We start from the raw sequence: 20,271 nt of genomic DNA, 5'->3' as shown, positions 1-20,271 counted from the left end.
CCACTCTGGAGACAGGTAAAAATTAAAATTTCTTATTTGAAGAGTTAGAGGTACACTTATTAAACCAAATATGCTTCTTTTTTGATGTTATTGACATATCTGCTGAAAAAATTAGAATTGGCCTCCAGGTTCAGGTGCAGCAGGCCTCCAGGTCCGGTCTGGAGACAAATTGAAATTTCTTATTTGAAGAGTTAGAGGTACACTTATTAAACCAAATATGCTTGTTTTTGAATGTTATTGACATATTTGCAGAAAAAATTAGAATCAGCCTCCAGGTTTAGGTGCTGCAGGCCTCCAGGTCCACTCTGGAGACAGGTAAAAATTAAAATTTCTTATTTGAAGAGTTAGAGGTACACTTATAAAAACCAAATATGCATCCTTTTGGATGTTATTGACAAAACTGCTGAAAAATTCAAAATCGGCTCCCAGTTTCAGGTGCTGCAGGCCTCCAGGTCTATTCTGGACAGGTAAAAATTGAAATTTCTTATTTGAAGAGTTAGAGGTCAACTTATAAAACAGAATATGGATCTTTTGGCTGTTATTACTATTTCTGGAGTAAAATATTAAATTGGCTCCAAGTTTAGATATTCACCTGGCCAGCTGCAACCAGCGGTCACCAAGACGCAGGTAAAAGTGTCCATATCAAAAAGTATCAATGAATATGATACCTAACATGTCTAAAAAAAACAGCGAAAATATCTGAAAATATCCCCTGAAAGCCATCTGGAAGCCTGCAGTACCTGGAGGCCGATTTTATTTTTTTCTTTAAATATGGTAATATTATCCAACAAGATGCTTATTTTCTTGTGAATTGACCTCTAACTCTTAAATTAAGAATTTAAATTTTTTCATGTCTAGAGTTGAACTGGAGGCCTGCAGCACCTGAACTTGGAGGCCGATTTAAATTTTATCTTCAAGTATGTTATTAACATCAAAAACAATGCATAGATTGTTTTATAAGTTAACCTCTAACTCGCCAAATAAGAAATTTTATTTTTACCTATCCAGTGTCCACCTGGAGGATTGTAGGACCCGAACCTGGAGGCCGATTTCAATTTTTCCAGCAGATATGTCAATAACATCCAAAAAGAAGCATAATTGGTAAAATAAGTGTACCTCTAACTCATCAAATAAGAAATTTTAATTTTCACCTGTCGAGAGTGGACCTGGAGGCCTGCAGCACCTGAACCTGGATGCCGATTCTCATTTTTTCAGCAGATATGTCAATAAAATCCAAAAAGTAGCATATTTGTTTTTATAAGTGTACCTTTAACTCTTCAAATAAGAAATTTTAATTTTTACCTGTCTCCAGAGTGGACCTGGAGGCCTGCAGCACCTGAACCTAGAGGCCAATTCTCATTTTTCAGCAGATATGTCTATAACATTCAAAAAGATGTATATTTGGTTTAATAAGTGTACCTCTAACTCTTCAAATAAGAAGTTTTAATTTTTACCTGTCTCCAGAGTGGACCTGGAGGCCTGCAGCACATGAACCTAGAGGCCAATTCTCATTTTTTAAGCAGATATGTCAATAACATCCAAAAAGATGCATGTTTTGTTTAATAAGTGTACCTCTAACTCTTCAAATAAGAAATTTTAATTAAGGTTAGGTTCATTTTAGGGTTTTTTTTGAGCCCCGGGGGGCTAGATGTTGGCAGCAGGGGGGACTTTTAAACTTAAAGTTAGTTTATAACCATAAAAGCCTAAGTTTAAGAAATCATCTCTATTAGTCAAGTGGTTCCTGAGAAAATTAAGGTTAGGTTCATTTTTAAGGGGTTTTTTGGAGCACCGGAGGGCTAGGGGTTTGCGGCAGGGGGATGACTTCTAAACTAGAAGTTAGTTTATAAGCATAAAAGCCTAAGTTTTGAAAATCATGTCTATTAGTCAAATGGTTCCTGAGAAAATTAAGGTTAGGTTCATTTTTAGGGTTTTTTTGGAGCCCCGGAGGACTAGGGGTTGGCGGCAGGGGGGAAACTTCTAAACTAAAAGTTAGTTTATAAGCATAAAAGCTTAAGTTTAAAAAATCATCTCTATTGGTCAAATGTTTCCTGAGAAAATTAAGGTTAGGTTCATTTTTAGGGTTTTTTTGGAGCCCCGGAGGGCTAGGGGTTGGCGGCAGGGGGGTGACTTCTAAACTAAAAGTTAGTTTATAAGCATAAAAGCTTAAGTTTAAAAAATCATCTCTATTGGTCAAATGTTTCCTGAGAAAATTAAGGTAAGGTTTATTTTTAGGGTTTTTTTGGTGCCCCGGAGGGCTAGGGGTTGGCGGCAGGGGGGTGACTTCTTAACTAAAAGTTAGTTTATAAGCATAAAAGCTTAAGTTTAAAAAATCATCTCTATTGGTCAAATGTTTCCTGAGAAAATTAAGGTTAGGTTTATTTTTAGGGTTTTTTTGGTGCCCCGGAGGGCTAGGGGTTGGCGGCAGGGGGGTGACTTCTTAACTAAAAGTTAGTTTATAAGCATAAAAGCTTAAGTTTAAAAAATCATCTCTATTGGTCAAATTGTTCCTGAGAAAATTAAGGTTAGGTTCATTTTTAGGGGGTTTTTGAGCCCCGGGGGGCTAGGGGGTGGGGTTATCCAAAAAATGATTAAAAATACGTGAGCTACTACCCAAAAGTAAACTTTTATCCCAAATAACCTATAGTCTAACTTAAATACCTAGCCCAATAATCACGGAGTAAGCGAAAGTGGCAAAACTTCCCCCCCCCTTAATTTAAATTTCAAATTGTGATTTTTTGATGGATTTCTTTGATGAAATGACAGGCTGGTCAATTTTTAGGCCATTTTTTGCTGTTTTCGGCCCGCCACGCCCAAACGGTTTGAGATAATCTCACGGGACCTTTTGCCCGACCTAAGCCTGGTTATTAGTAAGGTCTAAGAAAAAAAAATCCCGGATTGGATGAAGCACGACGTCGCTGCGCGCCGTCAAAAATCGCTGGTCGGCTCATTTTGCCCCCTCAAACCCTCACCTCGTGCCATTTTTCTGTGTAAAGATTATAATTATAATCTTTTGCGTAAGTCTGTTTTTTTTTCCTAGACCTCACAAATAACCAGACTTAGGTTGGGCAAAAGGTCCCGTGAGATTATCTCAAACCGTTTGGGCGTGACGGCCTAAAAACCGCAAAAAATGGCCTAAAAATTGACCGGCCTGTCATTTCATCAAAGAAATCCATTAAAAAATCACAATTTGAAATTTAAATTAATTAATAACTTTTTTCTCTAAAGAGATAATGACACAAGACTTTCACTTGGTGAAAATTCAGTATTGTGGGCCGCCTAGACTTTATATTTGGTGACCCTGGGGTGACGGGTTCAGTGCCCCCCACACCCACGAAGTGGGCATACTTTTGAAAATCACGTTTTTTCAGTTTTTCCCCTTAAAGGAGGGGAAGGAGTCGTTTTAGAGACTTCAAGCATCTCTTTGATGTTGAACAACTTTTTGAGGCAGACATTTCTTTATTTATGTTTCATTCGCCTCCGGCTGACCGTTTAGCTGTTATTTGCCGCCGAAGGCGTGATTTTTGGCGATTTTTGCCGTTTCCGAGGTTTTAATGGACATTTAGGAGGGGAAAGAGTTGTCCAATCAAGTTGATGATGAAGTACATTTTTGTAGGCAATTGCATTGCAAATACGGGCAACCAGGGGATTTTATTCACCACCCCCAAATCAAGTTTTAATCATTCTATGAGTATTATTATATCCATATTACATCAGATTTCAAAGGAATCGTAAAATTACGCTTTTTAAGTAAGCTTTCTAATGCCTGGAAGTTAAGAAATGCAAAAAAAATTCTTACAGAAAAAGGCATATTTTGTGTGTTTCACCAACAATTTTAAAAGTATTATAAAATCTCTTAGAATTAACGTAATTAGACAAAATAACTTTTGTTGAGTCATGCATTACATGTATATTGAGAATATAAAAGAAAAAAGCACAAATTGAAGCATAAGGAAAAAGGATAAGAGGATGAATACTCACCCCAATTTCATTGTAAAATATTACTTCCCCCCTACTAAAATAATTTGTCTGCTATTTATCTAAACCGTCCGCGGCTTTTTGCATCTTAATCATAACCTATTCTATATATGTAAAAAAAAATAAAAAAATTTTTATCTTATTAATTATTATTATTTTTCTGTAATTTATTATGTTTTAAAAAAAATTAAAGAAAATATTTAAAATACAATTTGATTTAGAATCTTAAAAAACAAACAGCCGCGGACGGTCTTAGTGCAGCAGAAAAGTATGTTTCGCCTAGTTTAAAAATAGGAGGGTTCACCTTTTATGATCAAAAATTTATTTTTTTTCAAATTAGCCTAAATGTAATATTTAAATCTGATTAACATGATAAAACTTTTAAATGTTTACTAATAAAAAATTAATAGTTTAGCTCTCAGCCACCAGGTTCGCTAGTTGTCTACTTCAAAGACATACATTAAAACTAAGGCTAAATATTAAATAAAAAATTTCATAACTGAATAATCTAAATAAGTGAATAATCTGTAATGCTATCTATGTTCTTTCTCAGACAATACTCGTTTTTACAATATTTTTAACATTTTCAAGTGATGTTATTTACCCCTCAGGGTTTGGCCCTTTAGTGACAAAAATCCAAAACAAGAAAAATACAGGCAAAATAAAAATTGATGAACGCTTTGATATTCTAGTTCTATATCCAAAGCTAGATGGCACTGAAAAACTGATTATTATAATTTACAATCAAATGTTCATATTACATTTGTAAAAACGTTTATTTATTAAAAAATATAAGTTAGATAGACTGCAATATAAATCTTATAAGCTGATAATGAGTGTTATGATTAAAGTCAGTAGCAAAGTCATGAAAAATTAATAATGATAATTTTATATTCTTTCATTAGGTTTCATCAGAATGGATGATAATTCAAAATATTTCTATATCATCCCTTAAAAATTAGATTTATGCTTCAAACAGCAACTATAATCGTCTTGAAATTATGTTTAATTTTAAGATATTCCCATTTTGAAAAGTGGTGGAATAACATTAAAAATTCAGCGCGGCAATTGCTCAATATAGGCCTCTAGGCCCACTGCCTATTTTAGTCCTTCAAATACCTCGATTTCTCTCTTTTATTATTTTCTCTATGAATTGAAGATATTAGTCCTAAATAATTCTAGTTGAAGTCAAGATTTTAGTTATTTTTTGTTTGTTTTAAAATCAACATTTAAGTAGACAGTATCAGGAAACATGTTTTCACCGGGTGCCACCGGCTAAAAAAGCGATATTTGATTACCAAAAGACATATTATAATCGCCAGTACTGGTTTCATTTACCCCCCCGCGCCCCCGTAGGGGTTTTTTGCCTGTTTTCTGAAGGTGGGTGCACAAAAACTTTGTAAGAAAATGCTTTTAAAGGCGCTTTTAAAGTCAAAATTTAATAACATAGTTATTTTATTTCATTAAATCCCTGCTTTATTTTACCTCTAAAATATATGGGTTTTTTCAAGTTTGATATTGCTGCGCTAATTTATTAGATAATACTTCCTGTCAATATTGTAACAACCCGAAATTAGAATCTTAATAAGGGATATATAATTACTTGCATGTTGCACCATATTTTCTCCAACTAAAATGAAATGGTCTTTCCAGCATGCTAATATAACGATATCCCCTCCCCTCATACTGGACGTAAGAACTGACCAATAAATGAGGACTAAATTAGCAACCTAAATTGACAACAAAATTTACCCAGTTATAATATCCACGTATATTATGTCTATTATTTTAGAGTGTTTAGATAAATTGGAAACACTATAAAAGCTATTCAGTATGTAATTTACTATTAAATTTAGGCATTTGCTCTTTAATTGACCATATTCGCAATTTATCACAGTAGATTTTTTGTGCTTCGTTACTTATGAATTGTATCATCCTTATTGTTTTCCTTAGAGGTTGAGATAGATAGATAGTTGGATGATGGATAGATGGATAGATAGATAGATGGGTTTATAGATGGATAAATAGATGGATATATAAATGAATAGATAGATGGATAGATAGATTGATAGATAGATGGATTTTGCAATTTACCACACTAGATAGATGGATAGATGATAGATATTGCACTAAATGGTGGGGAGGGGCTCTTTATGTTCAAAGTTTTAATGTAACTAAATAATTGTTTCTAAGGATTATTACCATTATCAATGATCTAAAGGGATAAGACAAAGGTCAATATAATTGATGTACATTCCCAATTATAAAACACAAAATTACCTCTTGTATAGATAAAAATTAGTACTCAAAACATTTTAACACACAACTGTAAATCTTTGGCGACTAGTGTTATAAACAGCCAAATGTCCCAAAGGTTAAGTTAATATCCAAATAACGTGGTGCTCTTATAATTAATTGAAATTGGAATTAGCAAGTGTTATGTGTCTGTCTATTGGTAATGCTTTGTTTTTAAATTATGTAATTACTTGGTCTTCATTTTAAAATCTGCAGTTTTATTTAGGAAGGGAGGGGACATTGGGCTGTTTATTACACTAGTCCCCAAAGTTTTAAAATAAAATTTTTATATTTTTTGGCCTAAAAACTTTAGGAAGTTTTATTGATTTTTTATTGCTTGGTTCATTAAGTAGAGTGTTGAAATATTTTAATCACTAATTGTCATCTACAGTAATCAATTTCGTAATATAATTTGATGTATCAATATTATGTAGTAGGTATATACAATATACAATGATACATATATTAATCAGTCATTGTTTTGTCCCTTAGATCCCTGTTTGTTAATTAACCCTTAACAGTTGGGCCCCTTGTCGCACATTTATCGGTCGGGGGGGAGGGGGTTCTTTTTGCAGGTCCCCTGATTGATAATGAATTTCCGACTACAAGTGATTCAAAGTCAATTTTCGCTTACTTCGCTCTTTTATTCAACAACCTTTGTTTTTAGGTCCTTTTTTACTTAAAAATTTCAAAAAGCTGTTATTTTCTTTTTTTGAAGCTACAAATACAATTTTTTCAGAAAATGTTTATCTTTATGTAAATTTTATATTATAAATCTCAAAACATAAATTTTGGCGGCTGCAGCTGTACTTGGCAGCTGCCAGCCGCCACAGTCGGCGGGTGGGGGGAAAACGACGGCGGATCTTTAGGAAATTTTAATACGTTATGTAGACATACAAGAAAAGCTTAAATTTAAAATTTGAAGTAAAAAATTGCGGTCACAGGAGGCTTTTAAAGATTTCTAGAGACCTGGAGGATCAGGACCTTCAAGATCATACCTGGAACCTAAAATTGACTTGAATACCTATATTTTACATAAGGGTTTACTACTAGATGATATTTTAGTAAGATAAAAGGCTTTGTTTAAGTCAGAAAAAATGTTTTGCTTTTTATCTGGATGAACCTGTCAGGTTTGCTGGCATGCAGTGCCCGCCAGGCTGGAGATATTCAAAAAATTCCAACTCTCAGTTATGTGGCATAGCCATAGTTAAGAAGTCACTCATTTATAGCCCTCTATCTTTCACACACAGAAAATATGATAGAAAAAACAAAGGGGATGAGGGTTGGGAAATGACCCCCTCCCCCTAACTGTTAAGGGTTAATATACAGATAAACAGTAAACAAGAATCATAATTTCATTATAAATATAGATATTAGTTTATAAAAATTGATGTCAATCATGCCTACATTTATAATGGATTTATCATCACTGAACAAACTTGTAGCTGACTAAAATAAGGATTTCCCATCCACCCCCTTTACACCATCCCCTCCCCTTCTACCGAAATGAATTCCCAGGCCCCAACAACCCCTAATTTGACACTTTCAACACTAAAATCAGACTACAATTGACATAGATACACTTTAAAGGGCCCAAAAAGCTAGTGATAGAGTAGCTGCGCTACTGAAAAATTTTCATACTACTCTGATAAGTTAAGAAATGCATTCCCTGACCTCAAACATTCTAATTTGACATTTTGAACAAGAAATTCGGGCTCTAAATAATTAAATCCCCTTTTTGTCTGATATGCCCCAATGTGCATTGGCTAAATTTCATGTGAAGTAAAATTTTTTGTACCTCCAACCGGTTTTGCTCCAGCTGAATCGATTTACAGATACCCCCTAAAAACCGGAAAAAACCGGTTTTTCATAAAATTCACGGCCGGTTTTGGCCGGATCCGGCTCAAATTTTGCATGGAGTCATCCTTTGATATTCCCAACAGTTGATACTTGACTCAGCAAGATCCCAGAAAAGTGTGGTATATCTACCCCCCCCCCCCCCCCCCCCCACCGTACCTATTATTTTTATTACTCCTAATTCACAAAACTGAGGCTTTAGTTTTTGCTGTTTCCTTTTCAAAAGCCTTTGATATTTCAGTATGAGAAGCGAAGGTACTATTCCGAGGCGGCAGAAAGAGCGGCAAGATCCTCTCCTTCTATTTCAAGTCTTAGTTCCAATTCTTCACAAGACAATAAACCTTTATCTAGTTTAATAGGTAGGTATTTAACATCAATTATCGATCTTAATTTACAAAAGGTAATAGACGGAAGTGCGACTTTTGGTTTAAAAAGACAAAGTAAACTATATAATTTATTTTGGGCCCCTAGGGTTATTTCTCTTAGGAGGGTGGAGGTACACCGTTCCTAAACATATATAATGCTTCACTGTAAAGTAGAAACATATCGGTTAAGTGGATAGCGAGATCCTTTGCCAAACACACACACTGCACTGATACACAGGTATGGAATCTTGACCACAAAGATTTTTTTATCCAATCTTGACAAGTAAGGTATTTTTGGAAAGAGGAATATATATAGAAAACACCTACGTAAATTAGAAAATCCGCAGAAATCATATTTGCAAGATATTTGCAAAAATCTGCAATGTTAATTTGCAAAATTAATTTTATGCCTTAAATGACAGATTTAGAAAAAATCTTTTTATGAAACATGTTTATCTATAAGTTTAGAACATAATTAAGGCAAAAAAAATTTCTTTAGTGTTACTTTTTTCACCCTATATATGAAAAAAGCAGTTTCTCACATTTTATGATAAAAAAAGGTATAGGAACAAAAAATATGTTTTTTCTTGATGTAAACACAATAATTGGCATAAAATCTATCATCCTAAATGTAAAAATCAGATATAGAATCCTTTTTAGAGGAAATATAGTGCAAAAAGTAACGAAGACATTTTTGCAAAGTATGAAAATCTAAAGAAAATAGTTCTTTTTGCTTTTGATATACATATCAGATAAATGTATATAAAATTAGTGATCAAAAACTATAAAACATGTTATAAGTTTTTTCAACACAGTCATTGATTAAATTGCACTTATAGGTTTAAGAATTACCGAAGTAGTGCATAAAACCTCTTTTTATGATGTAATTAAACAAAATAAATGCCAAAAAACAACTATGTAATGGTCTACTGCATCATAAAAACGCCTAATTGTTGATTTGAATTTATTTTGTTTAATAACTTAATAAAAAGAGTTTTTATGTGCAACTTTGGTAATGAGTAAACCTAAAAGTGCATTTTAATCAATGATAGGGTTGAAAAAAGTTATAACTTATTTTATAGTTTTTGATCACTAATTTCATATCCATTTATCTGATATGTATATCAAAATTAAAAAGAACTAGTTTCTTTAAATTTTCATACTTTGCAAAAATGTCTTGGTTACTTTTTGCACTATATTTCCTCTAAAAAGGATTCTATATCTGATTTTTACATTTAGGATGATAGATTTTATGCCAATTATTTTGTTTACATCAAGAAAAAACATATTTTTTTGTTCCTATACCTTTTTTATCATAAATTGTGAGAAACTGCTTTTTTCATATATAGGGTGAAAAAAGTAACACAAAAGAAATTTTTTTTGCCTTAAGTATGTTCTAAACTTATAGATAAACATATTTCATAAAAGATTTATTTATATATAAGTCATTTAAGGCAAGAAATTAATTTTGCAAATTAACATTGCAGATTTTTGCAAATAACTTGCAAATATGATTTCTGCGGATTTTCTAATTTACATAGGCGTTTTCTATGTATATTCCTCTTTCCAAAAATACCTCACTTGTCAAGATTGGATAAAAAAATCTTTGTGGTCGAGATTCCATAACTGTGGATAGTCATCCTTTTACTTTTTTGTAAGAAAATTGAATATATATTTTATTTAGGATCTACAATTAAAGCGCATATGACCCATCATGGAGGTGCTGGCCATATCTCTGTTTCTTCCTCTGTTATTCCCCGCTCCACGGTTCCTGCAGCCGTTCCAAGGCCACAGGTGGGTCAACCTGTCAAGAGCATCACACATTTAATCCATAACAGGCGCAACATATAACTATTTAATAACATGAAAGAAAGGCTTGCTAGACATAACTGTCTTGCGACAAAAGTTACTATGTGTTGAAATGATATTACTTATAAGAAATACTTCATCCAGTATAACGATTTAATGCAAGATGAGGACTAAAAGGTGGCGAGGAGAAGTATATGTTATTCAATTTCCATAGAAGAAATCTGCTAACTTCTTTTTTCAAATTTTTCAATTGTTTGGATTATTTTTTTAAACAACCTAATTTTACGATTTTTCACCTTGGTGTTTACCAGGATAAGATGTTACCTCCAGCCAGACCTGCCCAGCCACTTCCTCCAGCTTTCCAGCAACCACCACAGACAATACCTTCTACACTTCAGGTACACCTCAATATTTCTTAGAAGCACAGCTTCTCTTAAAGTTACATTCATTTGTTAGTTGTAGTTTTTTTGTTGTTGTTGTGTTGACTAGTGTTCTCATGTATAGGAATGAAACACTAACATAGAATGTAAAGGAAAGGAGGCCTGACATCAGATAAATGATTTAGCGCCGGATGGCCAGTATTCCTAATAATTATTACCTAATCCTGGCATGAATATGGCAGATGTTCTACTTTTATGCAACCTAATGAATGGAACCTAAACAGTAAGACTGTAGAAGGCTAAAATGAGATGGGTTAAATACAACTAAAGCTTGTTTGGCATTGATGCCTAAATAATATATTTACTCACCCAAAAAAATAGGGTGGGGGGGAGTTTGACACTTTCACGTAAACAGTGAGCTCTAAGGCCCCACTACAAGATTGAGCTCTGAAACTCTTTGCTATGGGTATAAATAATCTAACTGCAAAACTTTGATTTTTTGTTTGGCCAAACCAAACCGCCAAATAAAAAAAAGGTGTACAAACTCCCTCACCCCCTCCCAGGGTTGTCATATTGGGCATTTTTTCAATAACGGGCCGCCCAATTGACCAAAAGGGTTTTGGGCACCCTTTTAAGGCAAATGTCGCAAAAAGGATATAAAATAGCCTAAAACCATACCGAGACTTACAATTAGGATAGAATAGCCTAAAACCATCTCAGGACCTATAAAAGCTCCTCTGGAAAGTAGAACCATATCGGTTCAGTGGTTAGCGAAATCCTTCTCTAGATACAAAAAAAGCTTATTAATTTATATAATAGTTAATATCACCCAAAAAATAGGCCCCCCCCCTCTTTTATACCACCCCCTTTTTATCACCCCCTAAAACTGGGGGTGCCTATATCTGCCCAAAAAGGACCGACAAATTTGACAACCCTGAATATCACCCAAAAAATAGTCCCGTCCCCCTCTCTTTTTATCCCCTCGCCTTTTTCTCACCCCCTAAAACGGGGGGTGCCCAAATCTGCCCATAACGACCCGATAAAGGGCAGCCCAAAACCGCCCGCCCAAAGCGCCCGCCCGATATAACAACGCTGCCCCCTCTCTTTGTAACTAAGAAAGACTTTAATTTTCTTTTTGTTTGTTTGTAGAACACTCAGAATTCATCAGAAGCCTTCGCCGACTTTGCTAACTTTGACACGGCAGCATTCGACAGCTTGCCATCAGGTAAATCTAAGTTTTATTTTTTATTACTTGAAATTACAAAATTTATAGTTATGACGAGAACAATAATATTATCATTATTTTGAAGCAATATGTAATATTTAGGTTTACTTACAAATCATATATAAACTTTAACTAGGTACATACTGAAGTTTTATTTATTCAGAAAAAAAAATTTAAGAGCAAACCTAATATTTCTTGCATTTATCTACTTCTGTAAAATCTCACAGTACTTTTTTCTCTCGTATTTTGACCATTTGTATCTTGCTGAAGATTCTATGACAACCTCACTGCAACGTCGCAGTCAATATGCTGCCACAGACTCGCCATCAACAGCTGCCGACAGCTTTAAGCAGCGGCCAATGAAAAGTCAAAGCTTTGCCAACTTCTCTAGTCTCAGTCAACAAAAGAGCTTTTCCAGTTTTCTTGTCCCCCCACCACCTCCACCTTCTTCCCAAGCTTCCTCCTTTACAACTCCAAGCTTAAATAGACGCAGCAAGGCCTTGACAATGTTGTCTTTTGATGATAGTGAAACAGACGGAGATGATATTACTAAACCTTTTCTTCCTCCTACAAGCACTCAATCATTTGGAGGATCATTGTCGAGACCATTTACATCAGCACCTACCCCACCAAAATCTACTAATGCTTCAAATAATAAGTCATATAGATACCAAGCATTGCCACTTGATAACAATTCAAAGTTTGATATTACCTTTGGTTCAACAAATGATTTATGGCCAGTCCAGGAAGAATTTCCTGCGCCAGTTACATTTTTACCCTCATCTACTGCACCAAAGTTATCACCACCAATTACTAGTACAACACTACCTTTAACAGCTGCACCTAAGTTATTACCACCTATTGCTTCTCAGCCTCCAGCTACGCCTAATATACCAAAGCTTGCGTCACCTCCTCGGACCACAAACCTTCCCAGACCAAATCAACTTGCTCTTAATACGCCAGCAACAGAATCAAATTCAAATTCAATGCCAAATACATCACCGCCTATATTACCATCACCAGTTACAAATGCGGGAAGTCAAAAGTCAACTGCTCCCCGTACCAATCCTTACTCCTTTCCGTCGCCACGCTCGCCCCCCAGCAACAGTATATATCAGTACCTCAGCAACACCAGCCTAGCCTCAGATCCACTGTCTCCCACAACCCAGCCAGCCACACAGTTTGCTTTCAACAGCCTAACCCGCAGCAAGACGCACAGTGTTTTAGCTTTGAATAACAATAATAACAATCCTTTTCAAGGTTATTCTACAAATAACTTTTCCCAAGGTTATCCTATGACTAATAACCTAGGTTATTCAATGCAAGACCTGACAACCACCTCAAACAAAGACCGTCCCCACCCTCTAATGCCCCAAACTAACCCAACACTAACAGCTAAAAAGAGCTCCAATGCATCTTCTTATATTTCAGCTTCTACTACTAGTACACCTATTGCTTCACTAACACCCATAACTAACCCTTTCCGTGTGCCCTTATCTAAAATGCCTCCCCTTGACCCCAATGACATATACAGAAAAATGGGGGAGGCCTTGTTTAAAGATTTGATTGAGTGTGCTCGTTTATGCAATAATAATAATAAAGATATAAATAATAATGTTAAACCTGAGTGTTTTTTGATTGATGATAATGCTAATAATAATTTTGTATCACTAACTACTACCTCTTGTGTGACTACTAACAATAATTCAGACCCCCTGTCCAATCCTTCAGCCTTTCCATCAGATACACTACCACCCATCAAGAAAATCAGTCAGGTTATATTTTAGTCTTGATAGCACAGCTCCTCTATCCTTTCAGTTCCAGTATTTTTAAGTGATTTTTTTCTTGATTTTTACTATTTGCTTGGACACTAGCAACTTGGGGAGGTTAAAACTTTCCTACGATCAATAAGAAGCTACTTGAAAAGGAGAACCATATCGGTTCAGTGGTTAGCGAGATCCTCAGACACACACAGACTAACATCCCGTTTGTTCCATTCATGGATAATTTATAAAAGGATAAATGAATAAAAAGTTTAAAATTAATCTCAGAAAACTAAGAATTTAATCTTGTTTTAGCTAAATTTATTTGTATTTATAGATTTTTATTTTGCTTTTACAAATAAATAATATCTTGGCATAACTTTTCAGGGAAGCTTAGGGAGTGGAATTCAGCCATTAGCCCCAGGTTCCAATAGTAAACCATCAAATACTCAAGCTGAGGTGAGATACTCAAGGCCTTTTTTCAGCTGCTTTAGCTTTTTGGAGCTTTAATTTTTATTGGCAATCTATTTAAAATGCTGAATCGATGCTTTATGGTAAGTTCAGGGATAAAAGGGATAGGCCATAGGGTTGAGAATTGCCCGTATTTTTCTTTAGTAACAATGTATCTTTAAAAAAAAAATTATTCTGCATCCTTATTTATTTTCCTTAAACCTAAACAAAAACTTAATTTGTTCTGCTTTATCCCCTTTATCCTTGAAATTAATTTTATTTGGTGGCGGTTTTACGATCTTGGTAAGTAATGTTGTCCTAGCTTCTAACTGCTCTCATTTAGGCTGCTAAATTATCTGGCCCCGCTGCAGCCGCTAACAAACAACAAAGTGATCGGGTAATTATAAAATGATATAATGATATTTTTCACAAAATATTACGCTTAGAGTTAGACATTAGTATTGATAAATATTTACTGCTGCTATTCGCGGGTTTCTTGTTGCATCGGTTAGTCGGCAACACTACTATGCTTCCTTTGCTTCGACCCAATATATTGCACCACCTGAAGACCACTTATTTTTTCCTTTTTTTTTGTTCAATAGGCTTGGAACTTCTTCAATACCCATGTTTTTAATGTTCTTTATAATGAAACAAGGATGACAACATTCATAAGTAGCAAAGCTCAAAATTATGAATGAAAATCGGAAGAAAAAAATTCTATAGAGTAGTGTCTGACAATAAACATATAACTTGGTCAATAGGAAAATCACGCAACCCTTAAAATCACGAAAATTTAAAAATCTAGGAATCGATCTAGCACCGCAATTAATAAACAAATCTTAATGAAGTTGATGGAAATATGTAGAACATGATCATATTCAATCCTTGATAATTTCAGCTGTCAATCCTGATTACTAATTAGGAATAGAAAAAATCACGAAAACCTAAAAATCTAGGAATCGATTTAGCACCCCAATAAAAAGACAAATCTTACTAAAACTTTGTGGAATTATGTAGAATGTAAAATTAATTAACCCCTGAAAATTTCAGCCCTCTATCTTGCAAAGGAGTTGAGAAAATAGCGAAAACTTGAAAATCTAGGAATCGATCATCTAGCACCCCAAATAACAGACAGATGGACAAAATAATGTATAGATTAGATGGGCATATGTCATAGGAATCTTCACTAAAAATTCCAGCTGTCTATCTTGATTAGAAGCCGAGAAAATCACGTTTCCATCACTTCATGACGGACGGACATTGTGAATTATAGAGTAGCATCGCTACTCAAAATTGCATATAAAAAGATAGAGCAAGCCATATTTTTATATTGCAGGATCGATACTCAGCATTGAAGGAGTTGGATGAATTATTCAAGTCAGCTAATATTCAAAGTAAGATTTTATTGAAAAAATAACTTGTTTATCTATAAATTTGAGTGCAGGGATCTTAAGGGATAAGACATAAGTCAATAACACAGCTCTAAGTGAGATAAACAAAAGTCTTGCTGTAGATTCAAAAGTTTGGACACTTTATGTTTGTACCACTACCAACCGATTAGAGTTTGTCAGAAGTATCCAAATGCTATACATAGCTAATAATACTTCTTTTGCATGCTTTCTTGATTCTCTGAATGAAATTCATAGAAATAAAAATATTAAGTTTCAAAAAAAAATCCAATTTTATATTTTGAAAAAAAAGTCAATAAATAATTTTCAATTTCTTGAAAACCAATATTAAGTTGAGTGAGGAAATAAACTCCAATTTCAAGGAAAAGAGTAGAGATAACAATTTTGAAGAATTATTGGGGAAACCAATTTGATGGGTGGGTTAAGTCAACCCTTTACTTTAAATTTTAGTTTTAATAAGAAAGAGTTTAAAAATGAGGGATAAGTGTTTTTTTTCTTGGAATGATTTCTTTTTTGAGGGTAAAGAACACCCCCCCCCCCCCAAAAAAAAAAAAAAGTTATAAACTTTTGCTGGACCTATAAAAAGCCTAACTGTAAAGGAGAAATATTTCGAGTATAGCTGGATAGACATCCTGATACTTTCAGAGAATAAAATGTGATGTTTTATTTAGAATTATTTTCAATATTTTAAAAATTTTGCTTTATTAAAAGTTCAATTTTACATGAATACGATTGATATGTGATATGAAATGTGAATGTGAATTTTTCAAATATTATTTAGGTTTTTGACACTTATTTACTGTATTATTTACATTATAAAAAGATATAACTGGAAAGATGGGCCTTTGTATAAATATTTTTTAAAAACCATCCCCAACTTGTTGGTTTAAACCAAGTGGTTTTTATAATGCCAACCCTGGTCATATCACTAAAAATCCATAAATCCATGGAGGGAGGGGACATTGGGCTGGTTTTTATACTGGTCCCCAAAGTTGACTTAACAATTTTGAAGATTTTTTTTCATTGACTTTTGATTGAGTGTCCAAACGTTTCAACCACTAACTGTAATCTCCAGAAGGAAAAATTTTGTGAGTCATCATTGGGATAAACATCAATTTATTGGCCATTGTCTTATCCCTTTAAATCTATGCATATATCTAAGCATATGTATTATCTATGGACGTATCCATCCTTGTTATATATATTAAAACACCAGGTTTTGGTTGCACAATACAAAAGATTTAATTAAGAAATTTATAAAGAAGGGGTAATTCTGTTTTTCATCATTATGCTATAATTACGCACAAAGGGAGAGGTCATTTTCTAGTAAATCCCGTAAAAGTGTGTGTTATAAGGCCTAAAAATAGTAGTAGAACGATAAGGTGCTCTATATATTTGTATTTCCTATTGAATAGAACAATAGGGAAGAAATTTTTTTTTTTTTTTTTGATAACCGTACCTGGAATATCTTGAAATTTCTATCAAACGCTTTGTTTGGCTCAAACTGACACAAATAAAAAAAATATAATTATAATAAATCAACCTGTAAAGAATGACTTCTTCCTTTGTTTAATGGTATAGATTGTTCTTAACCTTTACCGTGTACCTATAGAAAACATTATTATTATAATTATATTTTTTTTTAATTTTTGTCAGTTTGAGCCAAACAAAGCGTTTGATAGAAATTTAATATTTTTTTTTAGATAATCCAGGTACGGTTATCAAAAAAAAAAAAAAAATTTCCCTATTGTTCTATTCAATAGGGAATACATATATCTAGAGCACCTTATCGTTCTACTACTATTTTTAGGCCTTATAACACACACCTTTACGGGATTTACTAGAAAATGACCTCTCCCTTTATTAAAAATATTTTTTTATAATGCAGAAGCATAAGCAAAATTATTTTAATTAATTTCATCAAACAAGCATACTTTCAGTGAATAAAACAGGGGTGTATATTCTGCACAAGTTTCATTATTTTCCCCTGGCTGTAAAATATTTCATTCCCCCCCCCCCCCCTAGCTTTTTCATCAAGGGAAAAATATAAAATGTTTCCAGAACTCCTGATCTTGTTCCTTTTTTACCCCTCCCACATATTTTTATAGTTTTTTTCCCAAGGATGGGGGAAATGTTTTTTCCCCCTTCTCACATATTTTAATTCTCCCCTCCCATCTTTAGCAGGGTAACCCATGCATAATATATTGCCCTGGAATAAAATAATTATGATATATTAATCAAATTATATTATCTTATTCGTTGGCTCAAAAATTTTTGGTTCTTTTTATAATAAATAATTTAAACATACAGCTCAGAAGGTTTTTTTGTTTTTCATCATTATTGATGTACCCTGTAGAGGATAACATGATATTTGTAGGTCCAGCAGACATACCTCCAGCTACACAACAGCCACAACAACACCCACAACCACAGCAGGGATGCATGCTTGAGATTATTAGCGCACATAATTTACTAGTATTTACGCCAAATATTCCGGTTCATGGAAAGAAAACGAAGTAGCGCGTTTCTTCGTATTTTCACAGTAGCTTTCGTTAGGTTTTGTTGGGTCAGGGTAGGTTATGTAAATGTTTGCCCCGCAGTGTTAGGAAATAGGAGAGCTACTGTAAAATACGATAAAACCCGCTACTTTGTTTTCTTTCCATGATCCAATATTTCCAGAATATCCTAATTTGTAAGTATAGCACAATTATGAAATACTACTCTCGGTTCAAATAGCTAAGTCCATAAAGGATACCTCTTGACCTCAATTTGGGCATGTTAGAATATTCTAATTGATTTTAAACTTGGTATGAAAATTGCTGTAACAACTAGTGATGGGAACCCGGATCCGGAATCCGCCCAATTTTCGGCCAATATCGGAATCCGAATCCGGATCCGGAATCCGTTTTTTATAGCGGATTCCGGATTCTAAATTGGTAGGCTAAATTTAATTTAAATAGGTTAGAAAATACCAAGCACATTTTTAGGACATACGTAGCACTTAAATTTTTAAATTTACTAATGTGATGTAAATGTTTTAGTTATGCTGGAAGTCAACACTTTAAACAAATCAAGGCTTCAACCAAGTAACATAGTGATAAATTAACGAAAAAAGCTATCCCTCTGTGACGGACGGCCTTTTAAATTACTGCTAGAATCCGAATCCGGAATCCGCAAGAATCCGTCACTTTTTTTGACGGATTCCTTCAGAATCCGGAATCCGAATCCGGCCCAAAATTTCGACGGATTCCCATCCCTAGTAACAACTCTTTTTACCAAAAGCCCGTTTGTCCATTTTAAACATGATGATTAAAAAAAGTAATTTTAAAATAAAATCATCCTATTTGTCTGATTTTTTTTCATTAGGTATAATGTTATGAGGGAAGCATAATTAAGTCTTGAAATGTAAGTTTGTCCATTTTAAGAATCCTGTATTGAAGTTATTTAGGGATAGATTCTTATTTTTGAAATGTTGTTGGATGTTGAATGCGTTGCTAATCTATTTTAACGGTAATGTTTGTTTTTCTGGCGTTTTGATTTGTTGAGCTCCACTTTCATGCATGTTGTCATCCTTGTTATTATTAAGGTTATTAATGAAAGCTTATAAATAGTAAGAGCTTCCATCCTATGTGCAGTTTTAGTGTGGTTTTTAATTGTGCAACTCTTACAAATAACGATATTTTACAGTAATAATTTTAATTACATTTATACACATTTGAAACAAAAAGATTTAAAGTTAGTTGCCATAGTAGACTTTAAAAAAAATAGGAAATGTTACACATACACAAAAATTACCACACACACACACTTTTATATCTCTCAACCTAGCACCTTTTACATAAACATTAGGTGGCGGATTCTTTATTTGGCGGTAGCGGACAATCTAACGGCGCAAGTGGCAGCCTTTTTGCCGACCTGTCTTCCGCCGCTAGTGATACACAACACCAAATGGGTCGCCTCAGTCCGGCGATAGGTGCTTGGGGCTCCGCGGCTAGCAGTACTAGTTCGGGCGTCACTGCGGCTGCTGCCCCATGGGCCACCGCCGCTGGAAACAACGCATGGAATGTCAGCACTAGCCCAAATAGTTCTGCCGCTGGTGTTGGATCTCTGTGGGCCTCGGCTAACGGAAGCAGCTCAGCTTCCGCAGCTGCCAATAACACATCTAGTTGGACAATCGCCGGAAGCAACGGTGGTTGGAACCAACAGCCGTCGTTGCAAGCAAATAGTAACACTTTGCAACCTACAGCAGGAGGTGGCGGTGATATTTGGGCGGCTGTTGGCGGTAGTTCATCGGCGGCAGCTTCCACCAATCCGTTTGGCACATCGCCGTCAGCGGGTGCGGGCAATGGGTTTGGACTGGCAGGTGCAAATTTCTCAGGTAAACTTATATTTTTTCTGCTATATTATTTATAATTTAATACGTTATATATGATAATCATTCCACATTTTTTATTTTTCTAGATGTCACCTACCTTTTTGATTTTGCTAATTCATTATCTGTGTTTTATTATCTAACATAAGTTTTACATTATTAAGATACTCCGTTGTCGCGTCGTACATTTTCTTTCTCTTATTCATAATGAAAAATATATGACGCCTAACTATTGGACTAAGGATTGTACATATTATTTCTTTGCTTTTACACACTAATGAATCAATGTTTATGGCACTTTTGAATGATAATGCTTTTTATGTTCCCTTTGCTCTCTTTTTAATGTTGATATATTTTAAGAAACAAATACA

The 20,271-nt window shown here is 34.3% G+C and overlaps 1 protein-coding gene across 2 annotated transcripts in view; it reads left to right on the top strand.

The window, feature by feature from the left end:
* Positions 1 to 20,271, top strand: part of drongo (Arf GTPase activating protein drongo) — a 28,909-nt gene that overhangs the window by 2,736 nt on the left and 5,902 nt on the right. The window contains exons 4-13 of one of the 2 annotated variants that reach the window (XM_080150813.1): positions 8,369 to 8,486; positions 10,177 to 10,286; positions 10,613 to 10,699; positions 11,831 to 11,906; positions 13,617 to 13,681; positions 14,057 to 14,128; positions 14,463 to 14,516; positions 15,456 to 15,513; positions 17,906 to 17,965; positions 19,379 to 19,906. In XM_080150813.1, coding sequence (XP_080006939.1) covers positions 8,369 to 8,486; positions 10,177 to 10,286; positions 10,613 to 10,699; positions 11,831 to 11,906; positions 13,617 to 13,681; positions 14,057 to 14,128; positions 14,463 to 14,516; positions 15,456 to 15,513; positions 17,906 to 17,965; positions 19,379 to 19,906 — 1,228 coding nt within the window. The remainder of the gene's footprint in view (positions 1 to 8,368; positions 8,487 to 10,176; positions 10,287 to 10,612; positions 10,700 to 11,830; positions 11,907 to 13,616; positions 13,682 to 14,056; positions 14,129 to 14,462; positions 14,517 to 15,455; positions 15,514 to 17,905; positions 17,966 to 19,378; positions 19,907 to 20,271) is intronic. The other variant, XM_080150814.1, reaches the window with a different exon arrangement.

The sequence above is a fragment of the Acartia tonsa genome, chromosome 2 (assembly GCF_053477335.1).
Source record: "Acartia tonsa isolate MP-2025a chromosome 2, ASM5347733v1, whole genome shotgun sequence".
Classification (NCBI taxonomy): domain Eukaryota; kingdom Metazoa; phylum Arthropoda; class Copepoda; order Calanoida; family Acartiidae; genus Acartia; species Acartia tonsa.
This window is presented reverse-complemented; position numbering and strand designations above follow the sequence as displayed.